The 20,922-nt window shown below is 36.3% G+C and overlaps 3 protein-coding genes across 4 annotated transcripts; 1 reads left to right on the top strand and 2 right to left on the bottom strand.

The window, feature by feature from the left end:
* On the top strand, positions 6,922 to 10,162 carry LOC18786693. Its single transcript, XM_007218531.2, has 3 exons — positions 6,922 to 7,246; positions 9,390 to 9,497; positions 9,650 to 10,162. The coding sequence occupies exons 1-3, from the start codon at positions 7,184 to 7,186 to the stop codon at positions 9,869 to 9,871; spliced, it is 393 nt and encodes a 130-aa protein (XP_007218593.1). The 5' UTR covers positions 6,922 to 7,183; the 3' UTR covers positions 9,872 to 10,162.
* On the bottom strand, positions 10,770 to 12,708 carry LOC18785167. Its single transcript, XM_007220708.2, has 2 exons — positions 12,466 to 12,708; positions 10,770 to 11,222 (listed from the first exon to the last, which is right to left on the bottom strand). Exons 1-2 carry the CDS (start codon positions 12,600 to 12,602, stop codon positions 10,970 to 10,972), a joined length of 390 nt encoding a protein of 129 aa, XP_007220770.2. The 5' UTR covers positions 12,603 to 12,708; the 3' UTR covers positions 10,770 to 10,969.
* On the bottom strand, positions 13,298 to 20,869 carry LOC18787309 (citrate synthase, mitochondrial). 2 transcript variants are annotated; one of them, XM_020557490.1, is made up of 20 exons: positions 20,757 to 20,869; positions 20,508 to 20,584; positions 20,294 to 20,356; positions 19,984 to 20,025; positions 19,594 to 19,659; positions 19,313 to 19,378; positions 19,072 to 19,185; positions 18,709 to 18,772; positions 18,315 to 18,397; positions 17,444 to 17,493; positions 17,277 to 17,354; positions 16,806 to 16,934; positions 16,675 to 16,717; positions 16,405 to 16,491; positions 15,236 to 15,337; positions 14,599 to 14,706; positions 14,444 to 14,494; positions 14,066 to 14,139; positions 13,916 to 13,967; positions 13,298 to 13,818 (listed from the first exon to the last, which is right to left on the bottom strand). In XM_020557490.1, the coding sequence occupies exons 2-20, from the start codon at positions 20,556 to 20,558 to the stop codon at positions 13,720 to 13,722; spliced, it is 1,422 nt and encodes a 473-aa protein (XP_020413079.1). In that variant the 5' UTR covers positions 20,559 to 20,584; positions 20,757 to 20,869; the 3' UTR covers positions 13,298 to 13,719. The 2 variants fall into 2 exon arrangements, with proteins under 2 accessions (XP_020413079.1, XP_020413078.1); XM_020557489.1 differs by having other exon boundaries at positions 20,508 to 20,851.

Below are 20,922 nucleotides of genomic sequence, written 5' to 3'. Positions count from 1 at the left end.
ATCAGCATAGGGAACAACATAACATCAAAGAACTTTCTATCAACAAAAAAAAGTATGCTCATGCTTAAAAATACTGTTGAAATAAGCAGAACTTTATATCATTAGCAATGATTTCTTAACTCATATACGGAGACAATGAACTTTATTAGTAAAAACCAATACAATCCACAATCATGCTAATGCACAATTAATCAACTAAATCGTTGATTGCAAGCTAGAGATTATCTCAACTAACCCACTAATAATAACCTAACAAAATTACCAACACAACTAATGAGTTTGCAATACTAATTGAAACACAGGTTCCTACTAGATAAAAGTTTAATTATTTACTAATTAAGTTATATTAATTTATTAAATATTCAAATGATATTTCTAAGAGAGAAAGATTAATTAGGGTTTAGGGTTTAGGTTCATCTAAATGATTTTTCGGTCTATACTACATTATTTGGATATGTGCAACTGCATATTGCAGTCGATTTTATAAACCACATGTTTTGATCGATTTTCGTGATAATTCAGTTTAGATACGGTAAAACTTCAGTCGTGTTGTAAATATATGTGGTGGAGCCCACCTCTACTTACCTATAAATAAGCCCCCCCTTCTCTTTGTAATACACATAAATGAGAATGAGAAATCAGTTTCTCTACTTTCTCTCTCTCTCAATTTCCTCTCCAATTTCTCTAGATTTATAACACGTTATTAGCACGAATTCGCTAAAACAATACCAACTGAATTCTCTGATGAAACCCAGATCGCCTCAACACACTCTCTCTCTCTCTCTCTCTCTCTCTCTCTCTCTCTCTCTCTCTGTCAGCCACAACTACAGAACCAAAAAAAAAAAAAACATCTCTCTACTTCACAATACAAAATCCCTCTGACTCTGGGGATATTCCATTCGGTGTCTTAAATTCACAAATCACTCCAATCTTTTACTTAACAATTGTTTAATCATTTCTCCACCACTACACTCAACTTGTTCAGTGAAGTTGGTACACAATCTCACTCACTCAGAGAAGTCCCTCGTTTGGAGAAGAAGCAGAACCAAGATGGGCTCTGTTTCTCTGAAGATTGGTGATGGAACAGCCAGTGCCTTTGTTGGACTATAACCCAATTCAATCTCATGATGATCAGAGCTTGTCGGCCACCTTCGACGTGAGCATCACTGCGCGAAACCCCAACAAGAAGATCGGCATCTACTACGAAGGCGGCAGCCGCCTGAATGTTTGGTACACAGGCACTAAGCTCTGTGAAGGAGGTTTGCCAAAATTCTACCAGGGTCACCGCAACACCACTCAACTTGTAGTCCAGCTAATAGGACAGAACCCAGATGCAAGCGGCCTGCTCAGCACCCTCCAACAACAGCAGCTCCCAGTCCTCAGAAACGAGTTCCAATTTTGGTGCTGTTCTCCAGCCCAAGAAGGAGAGAGGTAAGAAGAAAACGAAGGGCAGAAGCAGCAATTTCTTCAGCACTTTAGGATACGGCGCCGGCTCCGATGCCGGGAATGCAAGGGTGGCAAGCGGTAGCGTTTAGGATATCAGGTGACAAGGCATACTTCTCAGGTTGTGGCTTCTATCGTGCCCAAGACACACTTTGTGACGATGTGGGGCGCCATTACTTCAAGGATTGTTACATTGAGGGTTCCATAGACTTCATTTTTGGGAATGGTCGGTCCATGTACAAAGACTGTGAGCTGTACTCGATAGCAACCAAGTTCGGGTCAATTGCGGCCCACTACAGAAACTCAGCGGATGATAAATCAGGCTTCGCTTTCATGAACTGCCGAGTTACGGGCATGGGTCCTTTGTATGTGGGTCGGGCCATGGGCAAGTACTCCCGGATCGTATACTCCTACACCTACTTTGATGACGTTGTCACTCATGGTGCCTGGGATGACTGGGGCAACACAACCGCCAGCACTACAACAAAGACACCGCTTTTATGCAGCTTGAGGAGAAGGTTCGGTGACGGAGATGTAAAAGAAAGCAACTTCTGAGTTGGCATGGTTTCTATTCAAAGACATTAATCGGAAATTTGGGGGTTGATCATTGAGTTGCTTTTGAAGGCGTGCAATAAGGAGGCAGCAATGATGAAAGCAAAAGAAAAAATAAAATAAAATAAAAGATCACTCAAGGGCACTGACCCTAAAGTGCTGAAGCATCTTTTAATAAAAATAGCAAAACCTACCGACCCACCGAAAGAATAAGCGATAAGATCTCTGCTCCCTGATCTTCCCTATTATTTCCTATTATATTTATCTGCTTTTCTATTACTAACCATTAACAAAAATGGACCCTTGGTAATACTAAACATATTATCAGTAGGAGACCGTTACTAATACTAACACTTTCCTTATCTTGTTCAGTGGTGGTTTTTATTCTCACATTTATTTTATTTACTGTATGGTGTAGGTTTATTACCCATACAACAGTATTTATTTAAAAGGGTGGTGCGGGTTTATCGTCCACGCCTTTACTTTTATTTAAATGTATGGAGCAGAATTAGTGCCCATACAAGCACAATTTACTTTACCGCACATTTAATTTTATTTAAAGTATGGTGCGGGATTAACTTCCATACAGCAAGCAATTTAATTTATGCATTTACTTTACCGCACATTTAATTTTATTTAAAGTATGGTGCGGGATTAACGTCTATACAGCAAGCAATTTAATTTATGAATTTAATTTACCGCACATTTATATTTATTTAAAAGGGTGGTGCGGGTTTATCGTCCACGCCTTTACTTTTATTTAAATGTATGGAGCAGAATTAATGCCCATACAAGCACCTTAACTTTATGAATTTAATTTACCGCATATTTACATTTATCTAAAGTGTGGTGCGGGTTTATCGTCCATACCAGTAATTTATTTACCAGTAATTTATTTTATGGATTAATTGTGCTGTATGATGAGTTTTTACAGTATGCAGATCAGGACCAGAAGTTCCTTGATCCTCATCATACAATTACATCAGGACTTGAAGATCCTTGATGATGATGTTAATATGAGAGCTGGCAGTCTCTCCGGTACTATATTTGTTAATGTGATTGGACTTGAGGGTCCTTGATCCTTGACATGTAAATAAGGACCTGAGGTTCCTTAATGATGTAACAGTACCGTATTGGTTCATAATGCCGTACACATGGATGATAACTGTACTGGCAAATGTACTGTACACATGAATAGTGCCGTATACATGAATAGTGATGTATGCATAAATATTTACCATTTTGGGTAAACTATCACCATTCAAAAGGGAACCTGCAGTTCCTTAAACTCATTGATGAGCAATTAAATGAGATGCCAGAAGTTCCTCAAAATATGGACAATTATGTAAGGGCTTGAAGTCCAGAAATATGTACAGAAAATTGTAAAAATGTCCATACCATGAGAATATGTGATTTTGGCCTGAAGTTCAAAATCTAAGGGGATTGAATGTCCATACCATGAGAATATGTGATTTTGGCCTGAAGTTCAAAATCTAACAGTGTTGAGAACCTGAAGTTCCAACAATTAAATGGACAACCCTTGAGGTATTATTGCAAATTGTGGTACGCCACATATTTCTTTGGCATAAGAGAATGATGAATTGAGGCTCCCCACATATTTTGTTATATCTGGGCCGGAAGCTCATGAACCCAAATATATGAGATATTAGCATGGCTTTTACTCCATTCATATTTCATGTCCATTTGAAAAGGGCAAATAAATTCTGAGTTTGTGTTTAGCCCAGGCCAAAAGTTCCATACATTGAAATATGAAATTTGGGAGAGTCGATGTGGTTATTTGAACCTATAAGGCACAATGTTCCAAACCGTCACTTTGAAAAGACGTAAAAATCACAGGTGCAAGTTTAAGAATGTGCGCAATTATTATAACAGGAACATACAACAGATAGATTTTTTCCTGCAATGAAGGTGCAGGCCCTGTAAAATCTATAAAAATACATTATGTTCCGGAAGCCTCTGAAGGAAGAGGACGACGCCTCTTAAGCTTAGCCATGAGCCTCTCATGGTCTCCCAAAATTCTTTCATTGGAGACCTGCAGCATGTCTAGCCTTCTCAGTGTATCAACAGAGTACGAACTCACCAGTTTCAACAAGGCATTATTCTCTCCTTTAAGTTTCTCAACCTCCTGTTGAGACTCATGAAGCATTCTTTGGAGAGACGAATTTTCAGTTGTTAAATTCTCAACCTCGTTTGCTCTGGCACGCAAACGATCAGCCATGTTAGAAACAGAAGCAGCACTCTGAATGCTAAAAGCCATTGAGTCATCAATAGCCTCTTCCTCTGATCTCCCTGTCAACAACATTTCATCCATTGGAGTAATGAAATTCCTAGCTACTATGACAGCAGTAGCATCATTCATCATCACAGAATCATTAACTGTGAGATGACGATTTTTGGATACAAAGGATGGACGCCAAACTTGGGCGTCACTGGTTGTTGTGGGAGTATCATTTAAATTGAAATGATTTGGGCAGGAAGAAGAGGAAGCCATTTTTAAGAAGGTTTCGAAGAAAGCCTTAAGAAAACTAAAGTTTCAGAAAATGAAGGAAGTTAAGTTGAAACGCAGTTGCTCCAATCAAGTTTTGCAAAGACAATATCTATAGGAGGAAATATGGCTACAGTTTTTTCAGGATCCCAATATCTTTTCGGATCCCCATATTCTCTTTTTCTTTCCCAGAGTCCAAAACTTCACGTGGCCTTTGATAATGCCTGTCGGCACTTTCGGCGTTTTCAAGTATTATTTTTGTCAAAAACCGATCTTGCTTTGCGGATTTCACGGAGCTACTTTTTCAAAAGTGCCCCGAGAATCTCGCAATTTTCCTATGGTTAATTTGAAATTCACCGGTTCTACCTATTCCTATTATTTGTGTATAAATGTGTTACTAACGAAATTTTCTTTGCAGAAGACATCCAGTTTTCTCCATACCTAGTGATGCGATATCTACTTGTTTTTCTTATCAGTAAGCAATACTTGTGTTATTTTATGCTTATATACTTATTTGATATTTTATCTTGAAAGGTAACCAAATTTCCAAAAGAATGACTTGTATGTATCCATGAATTATTAATGCAAAATTTTACAGATTGTAAGTTGGATACATTGATAATACACTGCACAGATTAAGGCCCCATAAGAACAGAATATGGGTATAGCAGTGATCAATATGATGCACGCCTGTTGCGTAGCAAATGATGTGGATTGAAGTCCCGAAAGGACAATCCTTTGACATGTTAATATTGATATTATGCACGCCTAATGCGTAGCAAATTATATGGGTTAAAGTCCCATAATATGGGTTAAGGTCCCATAAATTAATTGACATGTATGTATTAATCTGTGGCATGCCTTCAGCATGACAGATATATGGGTTCTAAATGTTCCAACTCCCTAAATGGAGATTATCCACGCCCTACTGCTAAATAACGCTCCAATGGAGGTTATAATCCACATTCTCACATAATAAAAGCCCCACGAAGTGGCTTGGGTACCCAAAAGCAAAGAAATGCTTATAATTGATGCATGCGCATACAAATGAGAATGGTGGGATCATGAATTGATGAATGAAAATTTTGGTTTTGGAGTAGCTACTCAAATCATCAATGGGCTGTGTTGATTGGAACCACGTTCAATTATTAAATGTCGACAATATCATTGGCCAAAATGGAATGAGGTAATTCCATTATAGATGAGAATAAACGTGAATGAACAAACCCACAGTACGAACCCCAAAAGATGTTAATACTGAAATTTATACTTGGGTGTTCGGAATAAAAGGGAATATACCTACTTTGTATGACACACTGTTTCTGGCAGAAACAAGGAATGCTGGGTTTTCTCCATATTTACAGATTCAATTGTGCCCCCCCTTATTACACAATTACGGAGACCAACATATTATCTTTAAGGGTTATTAAATGCACGGAGCATATCGAGAGAAGCGATTTCCTAAAGATGATAAATAGCTGGGTAAAAGCTATATAATGTGTTATAAAGTTTAATCCCTTTTTAGACAAAATCCGTTGAGAGGATTGACATTGCATAAAGCAAGTCCCTAAAGGACATGTGCTTGAAGCACAAAATTTGTACTCAATATTAATATGCATAAATTACCTCAGTGAGTACATTGATTATAATGTGATTGCAACACATTAAAGCTTCTGCAGAATTCATGAAATATTTGTCTCGATCGAGCATTATGCCAACGAGATTCTTGCTTATACTAAGAAAGTATTGAAGCATTTTTATGAGTCTTATCCGTTGGTCCTTAAATGTTTTTCCGGAAGTATACTAGACCAGATAGAGCTCAGCTCCATCACTACCACTTTGGGATGGCTAGTCATAAATTTTTCAGGGGGAGATATTCATCAGGGGGAGCGTGGTTTTAATAAAGACCTTCATACACTGTACTCTTTTTCCTTCATCCAGGTTTTTATCCCACTGGGTTTTTCCTGGTAAGGTTTTAACGAGGCAGTGTCGCTCCAAGATTGACTCACAGAAGCAGTGTCAACTACGATATTCAGAAAGGTGATCAACAGTATGACTTAAAGATATTTTGCCAAGCATCAGGGGGAGCGTGCTATCAATAAAGATCTTCAAACACTGTACTCTTTTTCCCTTCGTCCAGGTTTTTATCCCACTGGGTTTTTCCTGGCAAGGTTTTAACGAGGCAGTGTCGCACGCGCGTCAATATACACAGAATTTTATGTTACACATGATTATGTACTCTTTTTCCCTTTGACCAGTTTTTGTCCCACTGGGTTTTTTACTGGCAAGGTTTTTAACGAGGCATATCTCATATCATTTGTGGTCTCCAAGGGGGAGTGTTGTAAATATATGTGGTGGAGTCCACCTCTACTTACCTATAAATAAGCCCCCCCCTTCTCTTTGTAATACACATAAATGAGAATGAGAAATCAGTTTCTCTACTTTCTCTCTCTCTCAATTTCCTCTCCAATTTCTCTAGATTTATAACAAGTCGGTATTTATAGTTTTTCGGTCTAAAATGTCAGCCCTATGATTGGCAATGCTTAAATGTCATAATATTTTGACATATATGATTGAGTGCTCAAAGCAAATTATCGGCTGCCCATATAAATTCCCTAGGTACGAGCTGAAAACAGAAACAAAAACGAAAAAGATCCCAACAAACACATATGATCCCATCCCATGGCAGAGGAAGGAAAGCCAGATGCCCAACTGTTTCAGCTCCTCTCTGGTATCCTCCAACAGGTGTTATTATCCTCTTCTTTCCAAATTCACCCATTATTTCATTCAATTTTGCCCGATTTGATTTGCTTCGCTTTGCTTTTGTATGTTCTCCAACTTCTCTTTTCGGTTTTCATATGTCATAATTATGAATAGGAACATGGTTATAATCATCTGGTTATGGCAGACAACCGTTTTATGTTTTGCCTTGATGATCTGGGTGTTTGAGTTTGTGGTGTTCTAAGGTGTTTGGATGGTAATATTTCTTCCTTGAGTTTGGATATATCCCATTCGTAGGTCAAAGTTTGCTTTTTAGGATGTGTTTTGCTAGGGCACGTGGGTCCTTAATTTTTGGCTTGATTTGGATTCTCTTGAGAAACATTTGATAATTTAATAGATGTCCTTGTTAGCCATTTGTTGTGTATTAGTTGACTCTTGAGTACTTGGGTTATATGATTCTAAATGCCTGCGTAAAACCTTATTCTCTCATGCTTAGTATGCTAAAGATAACATTGAATACAGCCATGCCCGTCTAAACTGTTATGCAATGTGATGCTGTAACACAATGTGAGAGCTTGTAGTTTCAGTGGTAGTGAACATTTACCCCCACACTTAAGGGCAGTGTTTGAACCCCCGCCCCTCCTCTCCCCCATCCCATATGGCCATCTTTGTAACGAAAAAAAAAAAGTCTCTTCTGAGGGATGTGGTACATCTTTGTTAAAAAAGGAACCTTGTCATGGACGTATGTAGGAAATCATTTCAACATGATGTCCAATTAAGAGGTGAGCACTGGAAGAGATTCTGGACCATGTCAAGCGTGTTATGTGTTACGTGCACAAGTTATTGTGATTTAACTCAATGCAAAAGAGGTGACTGAAATCCCAAAGAGAAAATTGAAAGAAAATTTTTAAGGTCAGCATTTGAGATTGATACTGAGGTTCACTGCCTCTTTCTTGGTAGTAATGATGCCAAATCCTTCTTCTTTTCTATTGAAATTTGAAAAGCAAGTAGGGGAGTCTGGGCTAGCTTTATCCTCTGAGGGTGAATAAGATGCTGTCATCTGTTGGACCAAAAGTCCCATTGATGGGCAAGATGCACAAGTGTATGCTTGCTACGAAGCAATATCATTCTCGTGATTTTATGACACCTATGCCCATTTTGTTTGCTATAGGACCTATTAGGACGTATCTAACAGAGTAAGTTTTATCTGTCACTCTCTCTAATTTTGTTTAGTTTAGTTTGTTTGGATATTAAGGGGATCTAGGGCCTGGATTGTTGTGATTTCGTGATGGATGTGAATGGGTAAAAAATGAGTGTTATACACCCTGCACAGGGTTCATTTTCTATCAAATTAATGATATAAGTAGCAAGGAGAAAGCCACAAGGGATGTAGGTGTCATGAAATTGAAATAAAACACAACGATATCCTGTATTTTAAGAGTAACTGCACGGGTCTATATTTTTGTTTTATTGATAGAAATGATCCTTACTCGTTTAATATATATGCTTCTTTTTCCTAATCTTTTGTTTTTTATTTTTGGGTGCGAATTATCACCTCTCCTTCAAACCTTTCACTCCAAGGAAGGTTTCAGATTGTAAAGTTTGCATAGCCAAGAAAAATGGTTTAATTATAAATTCCTTGATGTAAAAAGGAAGTTATATACGTTCTTCTGAGGGTCATTGGTATTAATATAATATGAAAGACTATAATGAAGTTTTATAATATGATTATAATGAATTTTTACAGTTAATGTAAATATAAGGCAAGACTTGCAGCAAAATATTTGGGGTAGTAGTTGGAAAATTCAGTCATAAGAACCTTCTCATAGCCTTGCTTGGAGATTGTGTTTTTATTCATGAATGTAGTAGCATTGCAAGTGCACCAAAGCCTTGGATTGGTATGCTACATGATTACTTTATCCTTTCATCTTTGTTCTCAAGTATTGAAAGCATCACCTTATTGGGAGAAGAGGGTCGCTGTGGGGTTTAATGGGATGACAACTATCCTTTTGTCTAGTGCTGAATTACACTTTTCTAAATCATGGTCTGATCCATGTTGTCTTCGTTTTGGTGCTACCTTTTGATGCTTGTCTGAATGTTTTCCTTTCACTTTTACCTAAAGAGACTTTCCATCAACAGAACATTTTCTATAACTTATATTGTGCAGGTTGAAGCATTGACCAATGAAGAAGAGGTTGAATTGCGTTCAAAAATTGAAGCCCTTGGATTAGAGGTTACTAAACTTCCGTCAAAGTCAACTCATCATCTGGATGAGGTAGTTTTGAACATACATTCTCTTTTCCAAGTTTTCCTCATTTCTCCTCTAAGTTTTACCATATCAGAAACAATACAACCATGTATTCTATATATGAAATAAACATTTCAATGTCTTCTCTCTGTTGGTATATCTGCATACCATCTTTACAGCTGGAAATAGCCAAGGAGTTGGATAAGTTATCGGCAAAGTTGGATGATGTAGATGAGATGATATCTTCAGCGATGGCTTCAGATCCACAGGTGAAGTCACTGCTGAGTGGTACTGCTGATGTATGGATGCCAGTTATTACTGCCAATGCTGATGAACGACGTAATTTTACCTCATCAATAGCAGATGATAGCCCAGAAGCAAAAGGGAAAAGTTTCAATTAGTTGTTGAATCTTATTCTAATATAGTTTCATTTTTCATGTTTGTTTGATCTTCCTAATAAGAAATATATTCTTCTTCTTTTAGGCTCTTACATGGCTAAATTTTTTGTTTTGTTTTTATTTGTATTTTGATTTTTTTTTTTTCATCAATGGTGGAGGGAAGATTTGAACTTGGGACCTTCCAAGGTTGGGAAGAGAAATACCAGTAGACCAAATTGGTGTAAATGTTTTGTTTCTTATGTACTCATTGATATATGTAATATGTGTTGGTTGTCCATTTTTAGAAACTGTAAACATATCTAACTCTGTTAAGTTTCAGATTTTTCAGCCTCTCCAAAGTTCCGGGTTTTTGTTGTATAGTGAACCATCCTTATAACCGTCTAAGTAGAACACTGTTACTAATGATGATGAGTTCCAGGTTCTACACTGGTACTAATTATATTCAACATAAACCCATAATAAGATCCTGGATTTGTTTTGGTGGTTCTAGCGTTACTCATTTTCCATGCAAGAACGACAGCAAATTAAGCCGCTCATTTTCGGGCCAAGCCCAGTGGGGAGTCAAAATAAGGGTCCTTTGCTCGAGCTATCCTCCCTCAGAAGATTGTCATGAGAGTTTGCGTGTTTGGTAGATGCAACCAAAAAAATTCTCAAATGAGTGATCTTTACACCTTTGACACAATTAATGGTTGCCCATCAGCTTACTTAAAATGAGATGAAGTGTCATTAGGCTCAAATGGCTATCGGTGTTTGATGCGCATTGCTCAAATCAAACCAATCATGTTAAATACGGGTTCAGACTCATAAAGATGATATTGTGCCTGTTTTATTAATCCCAACAAGGAGATAACATTCCTCTTGCCTCGAATTTCAAAGTGAAAATTAATCAACTAGAATATCGACCTGTAATGAAAAATAATTTATAATGAATATATCAGGTTTTACATTACATCTCCATTCACTCGTCTCTACAAAAGGAGGGGAAAAAAACAGGCAAGGAAACAAAAATTTGTGATCCAATACTCATGTTCATTGTTCATAAATATAGAGATGAGTACATGCTTTTTAAAAATAAACGGCAAAATTGATGAAAATATTTTCTTATTTAGGTGGAGGAAATCTAACAACTAGACCAATCAACCACATTAGAGTTGACCCCAAAATCCAAAATAAGAGAAAAAAGACGACAAATCCAGCCACAATGGTAAGCAAAGGAGGGCCTTGTGCAGCATCATTGGTTTTAACCCCACCTGATTTATCTTCAACGGAATCTCCACTTGAAGGGTTAGAGTTTGATGCAGACACAGCGTGCCAGCTTTCCCTTATTTTCAATCTCAAAACATTCCTCTCCAAGCTGATTAAAGGAAAGAAACTAAATTTAGGATATTTCACATCATCTTGACATTAACTTAACTTGCAGTAAAACAAGCATAACAATATACGAAGAACCACCATCTTATTTTCTACTGGTTCAGCCAACTAATCAAGAAAACAAGAAACGGAAGTAGACAGAATGAAATACCCACAAAAATTCTCATATCTGTTGTTTAGATGGGAACCATGACAAATAATGCTAGTTGTCGAGAGCATAGGCTTAGAACTTGCAATAACGACCCGAAAAGTTAGGAAACATTTTCCTTCAACCTTGAAGGGCCTTATCCATATTGACATATTAATTTAGCGATTGTTAATTAATAAGATCAAAGCAGTCCATCTGCATTGGATGTGACCCTCCAATTACATAACTAAGAAAATGACTCATCCATATTTGTAGAAATATGGTCTAGTAGAGTCTAGACATGGGCTTAGGGATATATGAGAATTCAAAGCTTAATGTGGGTAAGGTGCTAGCTTAGTTAACTAAAACATGAACGTTTACAATTTGTATATCAACACAACGAAGAACGAGAGATGGAAATTTCAGCCACAGAAAAATACATTAAGTTCAGAAGTGAGAAGAAGATGGTAAAAAAGTGGCTCCAAGGCTATGAGTTTCATCATATTTTCCACCATGTACCTTTTTCCTTTTATTATTTTATCTATAGTTGTGACAACAAAATTTGGATAATAAATTTGGATTTTTTTGGTTAGAGAGGAGGGAAAAGAACCCTTGACATATCTTAATCCTAACCCATTACCTCAACCTAGCTCAACCTACCTCACCACGTGATAAATAGCCAAAATTTTGATTGATTCGAGGAACTTTTCTGAGTCATTAATTCTGCGTTTAAAGTTGGGGTTTTAGAGGCAAAGGAACTGCATTTTCTTCTTAAGGAACAAAAGCGGCAACCCATATCTCACCCAACTCCATAACAGCAAATTTCTCTTCCACAAGGTTCACTCACAGCAGCCTAATGCTAGACGACCATTTTCAGAGAGGAAATATTCAACTAATTAAATTGCTCAAAGTTTCGCAAAGGAATAAGCACCAAATAATGCAATTACTCCAACGGTAACGCGCTTAAGGAAGTATCCGTAAACAAATACACCACAATGAGCTCAGAAACCCATTCGAAATAAGAAACGAACATCAAATCGTTACAATAGAAATGAAATGGGTATGAAGACTGAGGAGGTAAGAAGAAACTCAAAAGTACCTGAAATCGAAAGGCGCTGCTTTAACGGCGCTGCGTTTGAGGGAGTGAGTGATGGGAATCTGATTCTGAGGTATTGGACGAAGCAGCTGGGATGAAAGTCGTGCTTGTGCTGCAGCCAAGACGGATGCCATTTTCATCCAATTTCAATCAATTTGTGGGTGAGACGCAAACAAATGTAATGTAAGCGGCTCTAACATTTTAAGACTTTTTTCATATGAAAATAGAAACATTTGTTTTGTATTCTTTATATATTCCAATTTTCTCGTACAGACGTGCGGTTTCATATGGATTTGTTTAGCAGAAATTATTTTCGTTATCTATATCTATATCTATACATATAAAGCAAAATGTTGAGAATGGTGAAACATTCAAAATACCAAAAAATGTCATTAATTAATGCAAACATTAAGATTTAAAATTATTAATTAAATGAGAATAATATGATAAATTCATATTTTTTTCATATTAAAATTAAAAAAAATATCAAATAATAGATCTTATTTTTATGAAGCACAACTAAATTTAAAATTAAAAAATAAACCTCTCGTAGACAAAAAAGAGTGTGCGGAGAGTAGGGTTTTCATAAATTCACAATTCATATGGAATGGAGCTCCTTTTTCTTCAAAATTTTTCTAAAGATCAAATTTAGAAAATTAAGTCAGAGTCGCTGGCGTCCACGTTTATACTATATGGTTCATTGTGGAGCATGCAAGAGGAGAGGTAAAACCGCCCATTTTACTGTTTACCAGTTAACTTCCGAAGTATCCTCAAAAAAACATATGACAAGAAAAAGAAAAACCAAGCATAGCAGAAGAAAATACATCGTGCAAAATGAATATTTTGTAACTTTTTCTACACTCACAAACATAAGTGCACAAGGGTAAAAAAATGAGTGTTAAAATTGATTTGCCCAATGCAATTACAAATGTGACTACATCGGCTTTACAGTAAACATCTCCAAATCTGAAAGAAAAGCCTAAAATGCAAGGGCCATCTTCGACTATACTTATTATTCCAAATATCTTCTTCAGTGCGTTTATTAAAATCAGACAGAGCAGTAAAACACCCTGAGCCTAAGTAACTTCAAAATTTCTTCTAAGTACTTAAAAATGCTCTAGTGTTGAGGTTTTCCTGTAACAACTCAACTAAAAACAGCAGAACCTGAAATTTTACACCCCTCAATATATCCTTCACAAAGCCATGAATTCATCAGAGCAATTATTACTGAAAGAGAATGATACAACCCTCCGATTCTCAGGATGAAGCTGCTTTCTTGCAGTAATTTTCAAGTGATTCCATCGTAACGCTTTTTGGCCTTTCAAGAGGCAAACCAAGAGCCCGGTCCCATATCAGCTGAACCAAACAAAGAAACAACGAAAAGTTAACAATTAGCATTAAATTAGAGAAAGGTTGGTGGACGGGTAGAGAGAGAGAGAGAGAGAGAGAGAACCTGAGAACCAATCCCTATACTCCTTGATACGCCAAAGAGAACAGTAAAAAATCTGCCCACAATTGAATTTGAAGAACATTATCATCTCACAACGGTTAACATCTTCAGAATATCAAGGAACAACACAATAAATATCATGAAATATCATACCTTGCCTCGGTCAAACCAAAATGGTTCAACAGAACTCCACTGTGAGCATCTACATTGGGCCAGGGGTTTTTAACCTACAAGCATGGCAGATTTTCAGGTATATCCAACATCAGATTGCTCCTTTGGTTGATAAGAAAAGACAGATATAATAATTGAGTGAAAATCATCAATTTCTCACTCAGCTTTAGTGTCAAAGATCCTAATTCCAGCCACCATAAAAAGATTTTACACGCTTTGTAAATGAAACTATTAATTTTTCAATGCAATATAAAAGATAGAAGCATATTTCAGAGGGGAAAAGATAAAGATTAGGTAATTCACAGCAATGACAACTCTAGTGAAATATTTTACATTCATAAAATGAAGTTATTAAATTACCTTGCCTAGTTCGATAAGAATGGGAGGCACGACTTCATAAAGCTTGGAGACCTGTTAAGGTAATGACTAAGTCAGCTCATAAAGGATGCACTTACAATTATGATCCAAGAGTGCATGAAAAAGGCACACCCTCATGTGATCACGGTTATTCATACCAGCTGAAACAGCGGATCATCAGGCAAGTGCTTTAATGCAAACTCCCGTTGACATGAGTATCGTGGATCTGTTTTACGCAAGACTCCGTGTCCAAAACCAGGAACAACCTGCAATATGAGCAAAAGAGGGGATAATTAAAGACAAGACTATTAGCAGCTCATCAGACTAAAGCATAGAATGTAGTTTTGAAAATAATTTGAAATAGCCAAGATTCAATAAAATGAAAGCCCATTTTTCTCAGGGAATAATACACAAGCTAAATGAATAAATCAAGTCCCATGAGGTAACTTCCTTGGCAAGTTTAGGACTTCTACAAGGATCATAGGGCAAAATACTCAGACTACCTATTAGTTGTGAACACCTATTTTATTTATTTATTCAATGAAAGGACGGAATTCAGTAGATAAGTTCTGACAGGATTGTACAATTTAGCCATTTTCTGCTAGAACATGGCAACGAGCAAAGAAGCCTATTGCCCACTTGATAATAAATCCAGACAGAAACGAACAATCAAATTCATGAGCAGAGTCAACCGTGCATGTTAAATTCAATAACAAGAGAATTAACAGTTATCAAGAATAAACTAATCATAGCACAAATTTAAATTGATTATTTAGGTAAAACTGATGGCATTACCTTCCCACTGTTTAATGTTTTCCAGACATAATCTTTCAACTGCTCTGTAGTTACGTTCTCCCCAACTTCATCTACCACAGATTTTATCCAGAGCAAAACTTCCTGCAATCAAAGTAGTGTGGCCTTAGAAAGGAGAAAGCTATGAAGACATCATTAAGCCAACGAAGTTAGGGAAAACACAACTTTGAACTCCAAAGTTCCTAAATTAACAGTCTACCTAATGTCAATTAGAAATCTGAACAACCAAAACTAGCAGAAGAGGGATGAATCTTTTTTATTTTAAAGTAGATCATGTAAATTGTAGATTTGTGATAACAATAGCAAGATAACTACAAGATGATTGATTAACCCAAAAAAGTCCATCCGCACAAGATTCATTAACAAAACTCCAGCAATTATTCACATTGGCTGCTCTTCAATCAATATATCATACAAAGTCCACCCTTAAACTGAAAATACATATATTCTGACATTTGCCAACTAGCTGTATGGTAAAACAGAAAACAGACAAAACGCCATTCTTCCGGACATTTAAAGAATATGCATCTGCACAACTTCAAGTCACATCCAAATCCAACACTAGTGCAAGTGAATATTCCACGCATTTTTTTTAAGAGATCCAAATATTATTGACCTCCTCTAAGAAGTACAATAGTTGTGGACAAGAAGTTCACATTAGAACTACAAAAACAGCTCTACAGTCAAAGATTCAACATCCCCGGCCAAAGCTAAAACAAAAATGTAACTCTCTGGCTGCTGCCTTCCAATCTATTTAGGCATGATGCGTAAACATACATGTGCAGTTCTTTTACAATTATCACTGCTGCACCAAGCTGAGTGCAATGCAAAAATCCAAACAAGAGCGCCTCACATAACAACAGTCGAGGTTTGGTAAAGCTTACAGTTTACATCAATACCAACAGTAACTAAAAGCACAAAAAATATTTTGGATACCATACTGTGAATGAAATCTTCCTCAGTATTGAATGATGTTTTTTTTTTTTTTTTCAAACAAAAAATTATGAGAAGTATTGACTGATGTCATTTTAACCTTTAGAAGCATGCATCATTTCTTTACATCAATCAAATTTTTTAGATAAACAAATAATCGCTAATGCTTTCAAAAGAATAGACAGATGGAAACAACAGGACAACAACAAATGTAATACCTGATTAGCCAAACCATGGAGTGGGCCAGCCAACCCATTTAATGCAGCTGCAAATGAAAGATAAGGGTCTGACAGTGCACTAGCAACCTGCATTCAGAATGTAATCAATTAGTGAACATAGACATCAACATTTAAAGGTAAGAAATATCAAGTTATGGATCAAATAATCACATCTTTCAAGATTAAATGATGGTTAACAGAGTTCTCATAATAGAAGTTTAAATTAATTATATGAGATTTAAATCTTAGAACAAAAATAGGGTAGCTTACAAGGTGGCCGGTGTGAGCACTGACATTCCCACCTTCGTGATCACTGTAATGAATAATTACTTAAAATTCATAAAGCTTCGATTTGTAGTAACATATCATGTATGGTCCTAGGAAGAGAAATTTATACAAACCTATGAATGGTGACATAAAGCCTCATAAGCTCATGCATCTTGGGATCGTCAAAGCCCAACAAGTGTGAAAAATTTGCACCATAATCCAGGGAGTCATCAACAGGTATTACTTTTCCATCCTTAAAAATTCTTCAGGAAAAAAAAAAGCAATGAATTAATCCCAATGCTATTTAAGACAAATCATATATAAATATTACATAGGGACTAGAAAAGACAGATGATATCCATTGGAGTCAAAAGACTGGTGGTGGCTGCAGATCACATGGAGAAAAGCATGCCATCACTCATCAGTCAGTGGACAATGTCGTACATAAGAAACAACTTTTTAACACTTTTAGAAAAAGTTTTACACATTAAGATTAAATGCAGTTATTAAACATGTATAAATCAGTCGGTTAAACATTATTTTTCGTGGAAAGAACACAAGGTCAAACATTTAACTATAAGTAATGTGTAATATGCTTTACCAACCTCTGGTAAACATAAGAAGCTACTACTGGCAGTTGTGCAATCAAGCTAAGTGAATCCTCAAAAGTTGGCTCCCAGTACCTAAAAATAACTCATGTTAGGAAGCTTTAAGAAACTAAAAACCAATGGAAAACTGAGTATCAAGATCACAAAAGTACAAACATATTTACTTCGATTTATGTATCCCCTTATCGTATGCCTTCTGGAATTCACTCTGAACCTGAAAACAGAATTAAATGATTAGAAACTGTTAGTTGCATTGCATCTACTGGATATACTCAGAAAAGCTGGTAAATGAGTCCAGCCACCCTTTTAATGCACTATTCAGGTATTTTATTTATGTGGACTAGATTTCATTTTCCTAGAGAGAAATATAATTAATAAAAGTTTTTTTATAAAACCCAAAAGAAACACTGAATCTGACTAATGCTCCAACAAAGAATATTCAATTGAAAAATTTAGCCTCCTTAACTCTAGATCAACAAGAATGAAACTGAACGACAATACACGTCTTTGTACCACATAAGAAGTAGCACGTATCAACCTTTGCCCTTCTGGTAACTTATTGTGATAGAAAAACTTACAAAGTAAACTCAGGTCAATTAAGTCTTTATCTAAAAAAGAAATTGGGAAAAACTTACAACTTAAATAAACTCACATTAAACATATTAGGGATGCTGATAATCATAATTTGTAATATAAAATAAGAAAGGCTAAAGAGGGTAACAATAAGAAACATCTGTGTACATGATAACCAATGATGTATTATGGATCAAAATATCATTCAAGTTATTCTCTTGTATAAATGCATCCTTAGCTATGGATAAGGTTAAAAGATTATGTCCCACTGTCTTCCATTGCATATTTACCGTGAAGCCTGAGAGTTCTGGTAAAGACAATTTGGGTGGAGCCAACCAAAAAGTGCAAATCTAAATGCATAAACAGAACACACCAAATAGTTTCGACCAGACAATGATTATGCCAAAAAGAAAATGTAAAATAACTAATATATTTGTATGAAAAGCAAGCCCATTTACCAACCTGGAGGGCCATAACACCGGTGGTAAACTGAGTCATTGGATGTGCTGTAATAGGCAGAGCATCAATGGCCTTATACACATAATCTGCAACCATGAATGGCAGCTATTTGATGAGCAATCTTGTATTAATGACCATAAGAGTATAAAACTTCAGTGACTGCTAACAGAAGCACTTCAATCAAACCTTATGCACTTAAAAACTTTCTAGATACAAATGTTTAAATGAAACAAACATCTGCAGTTCGTAGCATTCTCACATATGACAACTTTTTAAGTACCCGGTTTAAGCCATCATAACTATTTAGTCTTTCTTAACAAAATATATAATATAATCCTGACTATTATTCAATTAATCAAATATGGGCAGTGAAATTGATAAATATAAGCTACAGCACCTGGAACTGCGGCACGGCTCCTCAATTCCTCCGATAATGCATCAACTTGCTCTTTGCTTGGTACCTATTGTGCATAGGCAAGACAAAAGGTGTGTTTAATATTAGAATAAACCGAAAACACCGCATACAAAGCAAAAAAAATAAAAGAATGGATAAATAAATACAAGTAATATGTTGGTACATGTTATGGGCAACTTATAGACATTAAAAATGACTGTCAGCTGATTCTACATCTTCCAGAAGGTCCATATGAAGTAACAGTTATCTTGTATGGCTACTCATTACATTAAATCGACACTTTGTTTCCTTTTAAGAGTGCATTGTCAAAAGATCTTGTAATGAAATATGACTAAAGCGACATACCTTTCCTGTTAAAAGTAGCCACAGAAGACCCTCAGGCAAAGGTTCCCCACCAGGCTTTGCACCTGGTAATACTTTCTGGCATTCTGGAATTGACAAACCCCTGAAACGAATCCCCTGCAAAAAAACAGACAAGATATCATATTATATGACCGTATGTTTGTCGACTAATTGTTAGAATTATGAAAGAAACTAGTTCATAATAATTCACAAAGTTTCAAGACTGCATAATTAAAATGTATACCTCATCTGGGTCAAGTAAGGAAGTTTCCCACAGCAACCCTGTCATTCCTCTCATTCCACCAAGAACCTATGCATTAAAAAGTGAATCCAAAATGAATTACGCACTATGATCACATATTTAGTTCAAAGTTGCAGTTTCACTCTTTCTAAAAAGAAGAAGAACAAATATCAGATGAAGGTTCGCTATTTTTCCAGTACTACAAACATTAACTTCTTCCATTGATAGCAAAGAGGCACATCTTACAAGAAAACTTATAAAGAAAAAAGAGAAAGATACTTTACCATATCAACAGTGATATTGCCCAGTTGAACTTTTCCATATTCTGCCTTGATTTTCTTCAGACGTTCCTGTAAAAAAAAAATATAGGTGTGATAATACTCTAAACAAACTTATTAACATATTCAATGTTTAAATATAAGAATTCTTTATACACAAAACAAACTGATTCACCCATCCATTATACCCAGTCATCTCAACAAACAAAGAATGCACCAAAAGGAAGTAGCTCAACTTATATAGACATGGTTGAATTATTTTGCACTACTAATAGAACACCAAAGCAACACTCAATATCAAGAATACAACCTATCGATCTCCAAGCATGAGTAACAAAATATGAAAAAATTAAGTTAATGGTGTAAGTGAATGCTATCATGACTAATAGAAGAAACCTGTTGTTCTGGAATCAATTCCTTCAACTGAGAACGAAGGTCCTGCATGGCAACAATGATGGTCATGAGGAAGAATTACTGTAGAGTAAACTGTAATTTACATAAAATGACCCTCATAATATGAGAATTTACTGGCCCCGACTTGGACGTAGTAATAAAATTGCATTGATCAATAAAATATTTCTTCATTTGTATGCCAAAACGACTCTTGTCATTTCCCCAAGTGCATAACAAATTTAATCAGAAATAATGGTACGACCTATGAACTATGAGGAGAGGGAGAGAGAGAAGAAGAAGAAGACGAACTCACAAGATCTGTGGAGGTTTGCGTTTGAAGCCATCTGACGGAATCTCTGAGATTCGACTGTTGGCCCTGCAGAAAACAATGAATCGAAATAATCAGAGTCGGTTCCAAAGAAAGAAAGAAGCAATTTTCCGATGAATCTGAGAATAATATAAAAGCAAAACGATATCAATCTCTTTCGCTCTGGGTTTCGGAAAAAGAAAAAGGAAAACCAACTTACAAGACGAGAACGGAGCTTGGAAAGCGCATTGACACTCCTGAAGAACACCATCGGTGACAGCAGCCGCTATCAGGTATCTGCACCGCACCCACCCAATTTACGTATGAAAATTATTACACAAAATACAAAGAAAGCAATTTAAACGGCAGAAAAGCCAAAGCCAAAGCCAAAGGCAAGGAGGTGTTGGGTGAGAATGAAGAAGAGGGATTCACAATTCCAATTAAATGGGGGGGCAGAAAAGGAACTTACAGAGTCAAAGTCAGAGAAATGGGCCGTGAACAAGTATTGCTACTGGAATTTTCGAGTACCAAACGTGATTTGGCTCCAACCACCACCAAAATCAAACCGACTAATAATAATTAATATAAAAACGCAAAGGGCGCGGTCAGTCGTTTACCTTTCAAAGCCGATTTTA

Source organism: Prunus persica, chromosome G2, assembly GCF_000346465.2.
Source record: "Prunus persica cultivar Lovell chromosome G2, Prunus_persica_NCBIv2, whole genome shotgun sequence".
Lineage (NCBI taxonomy): Eukaryota > Viridiplantae > Streptophyta > Magnoliopsida > Rosales > Rosaceae > Prunus > Prunus persica.
This window is presented reverse-complemented; position numbering and strand designations above follow the sequence as displayed.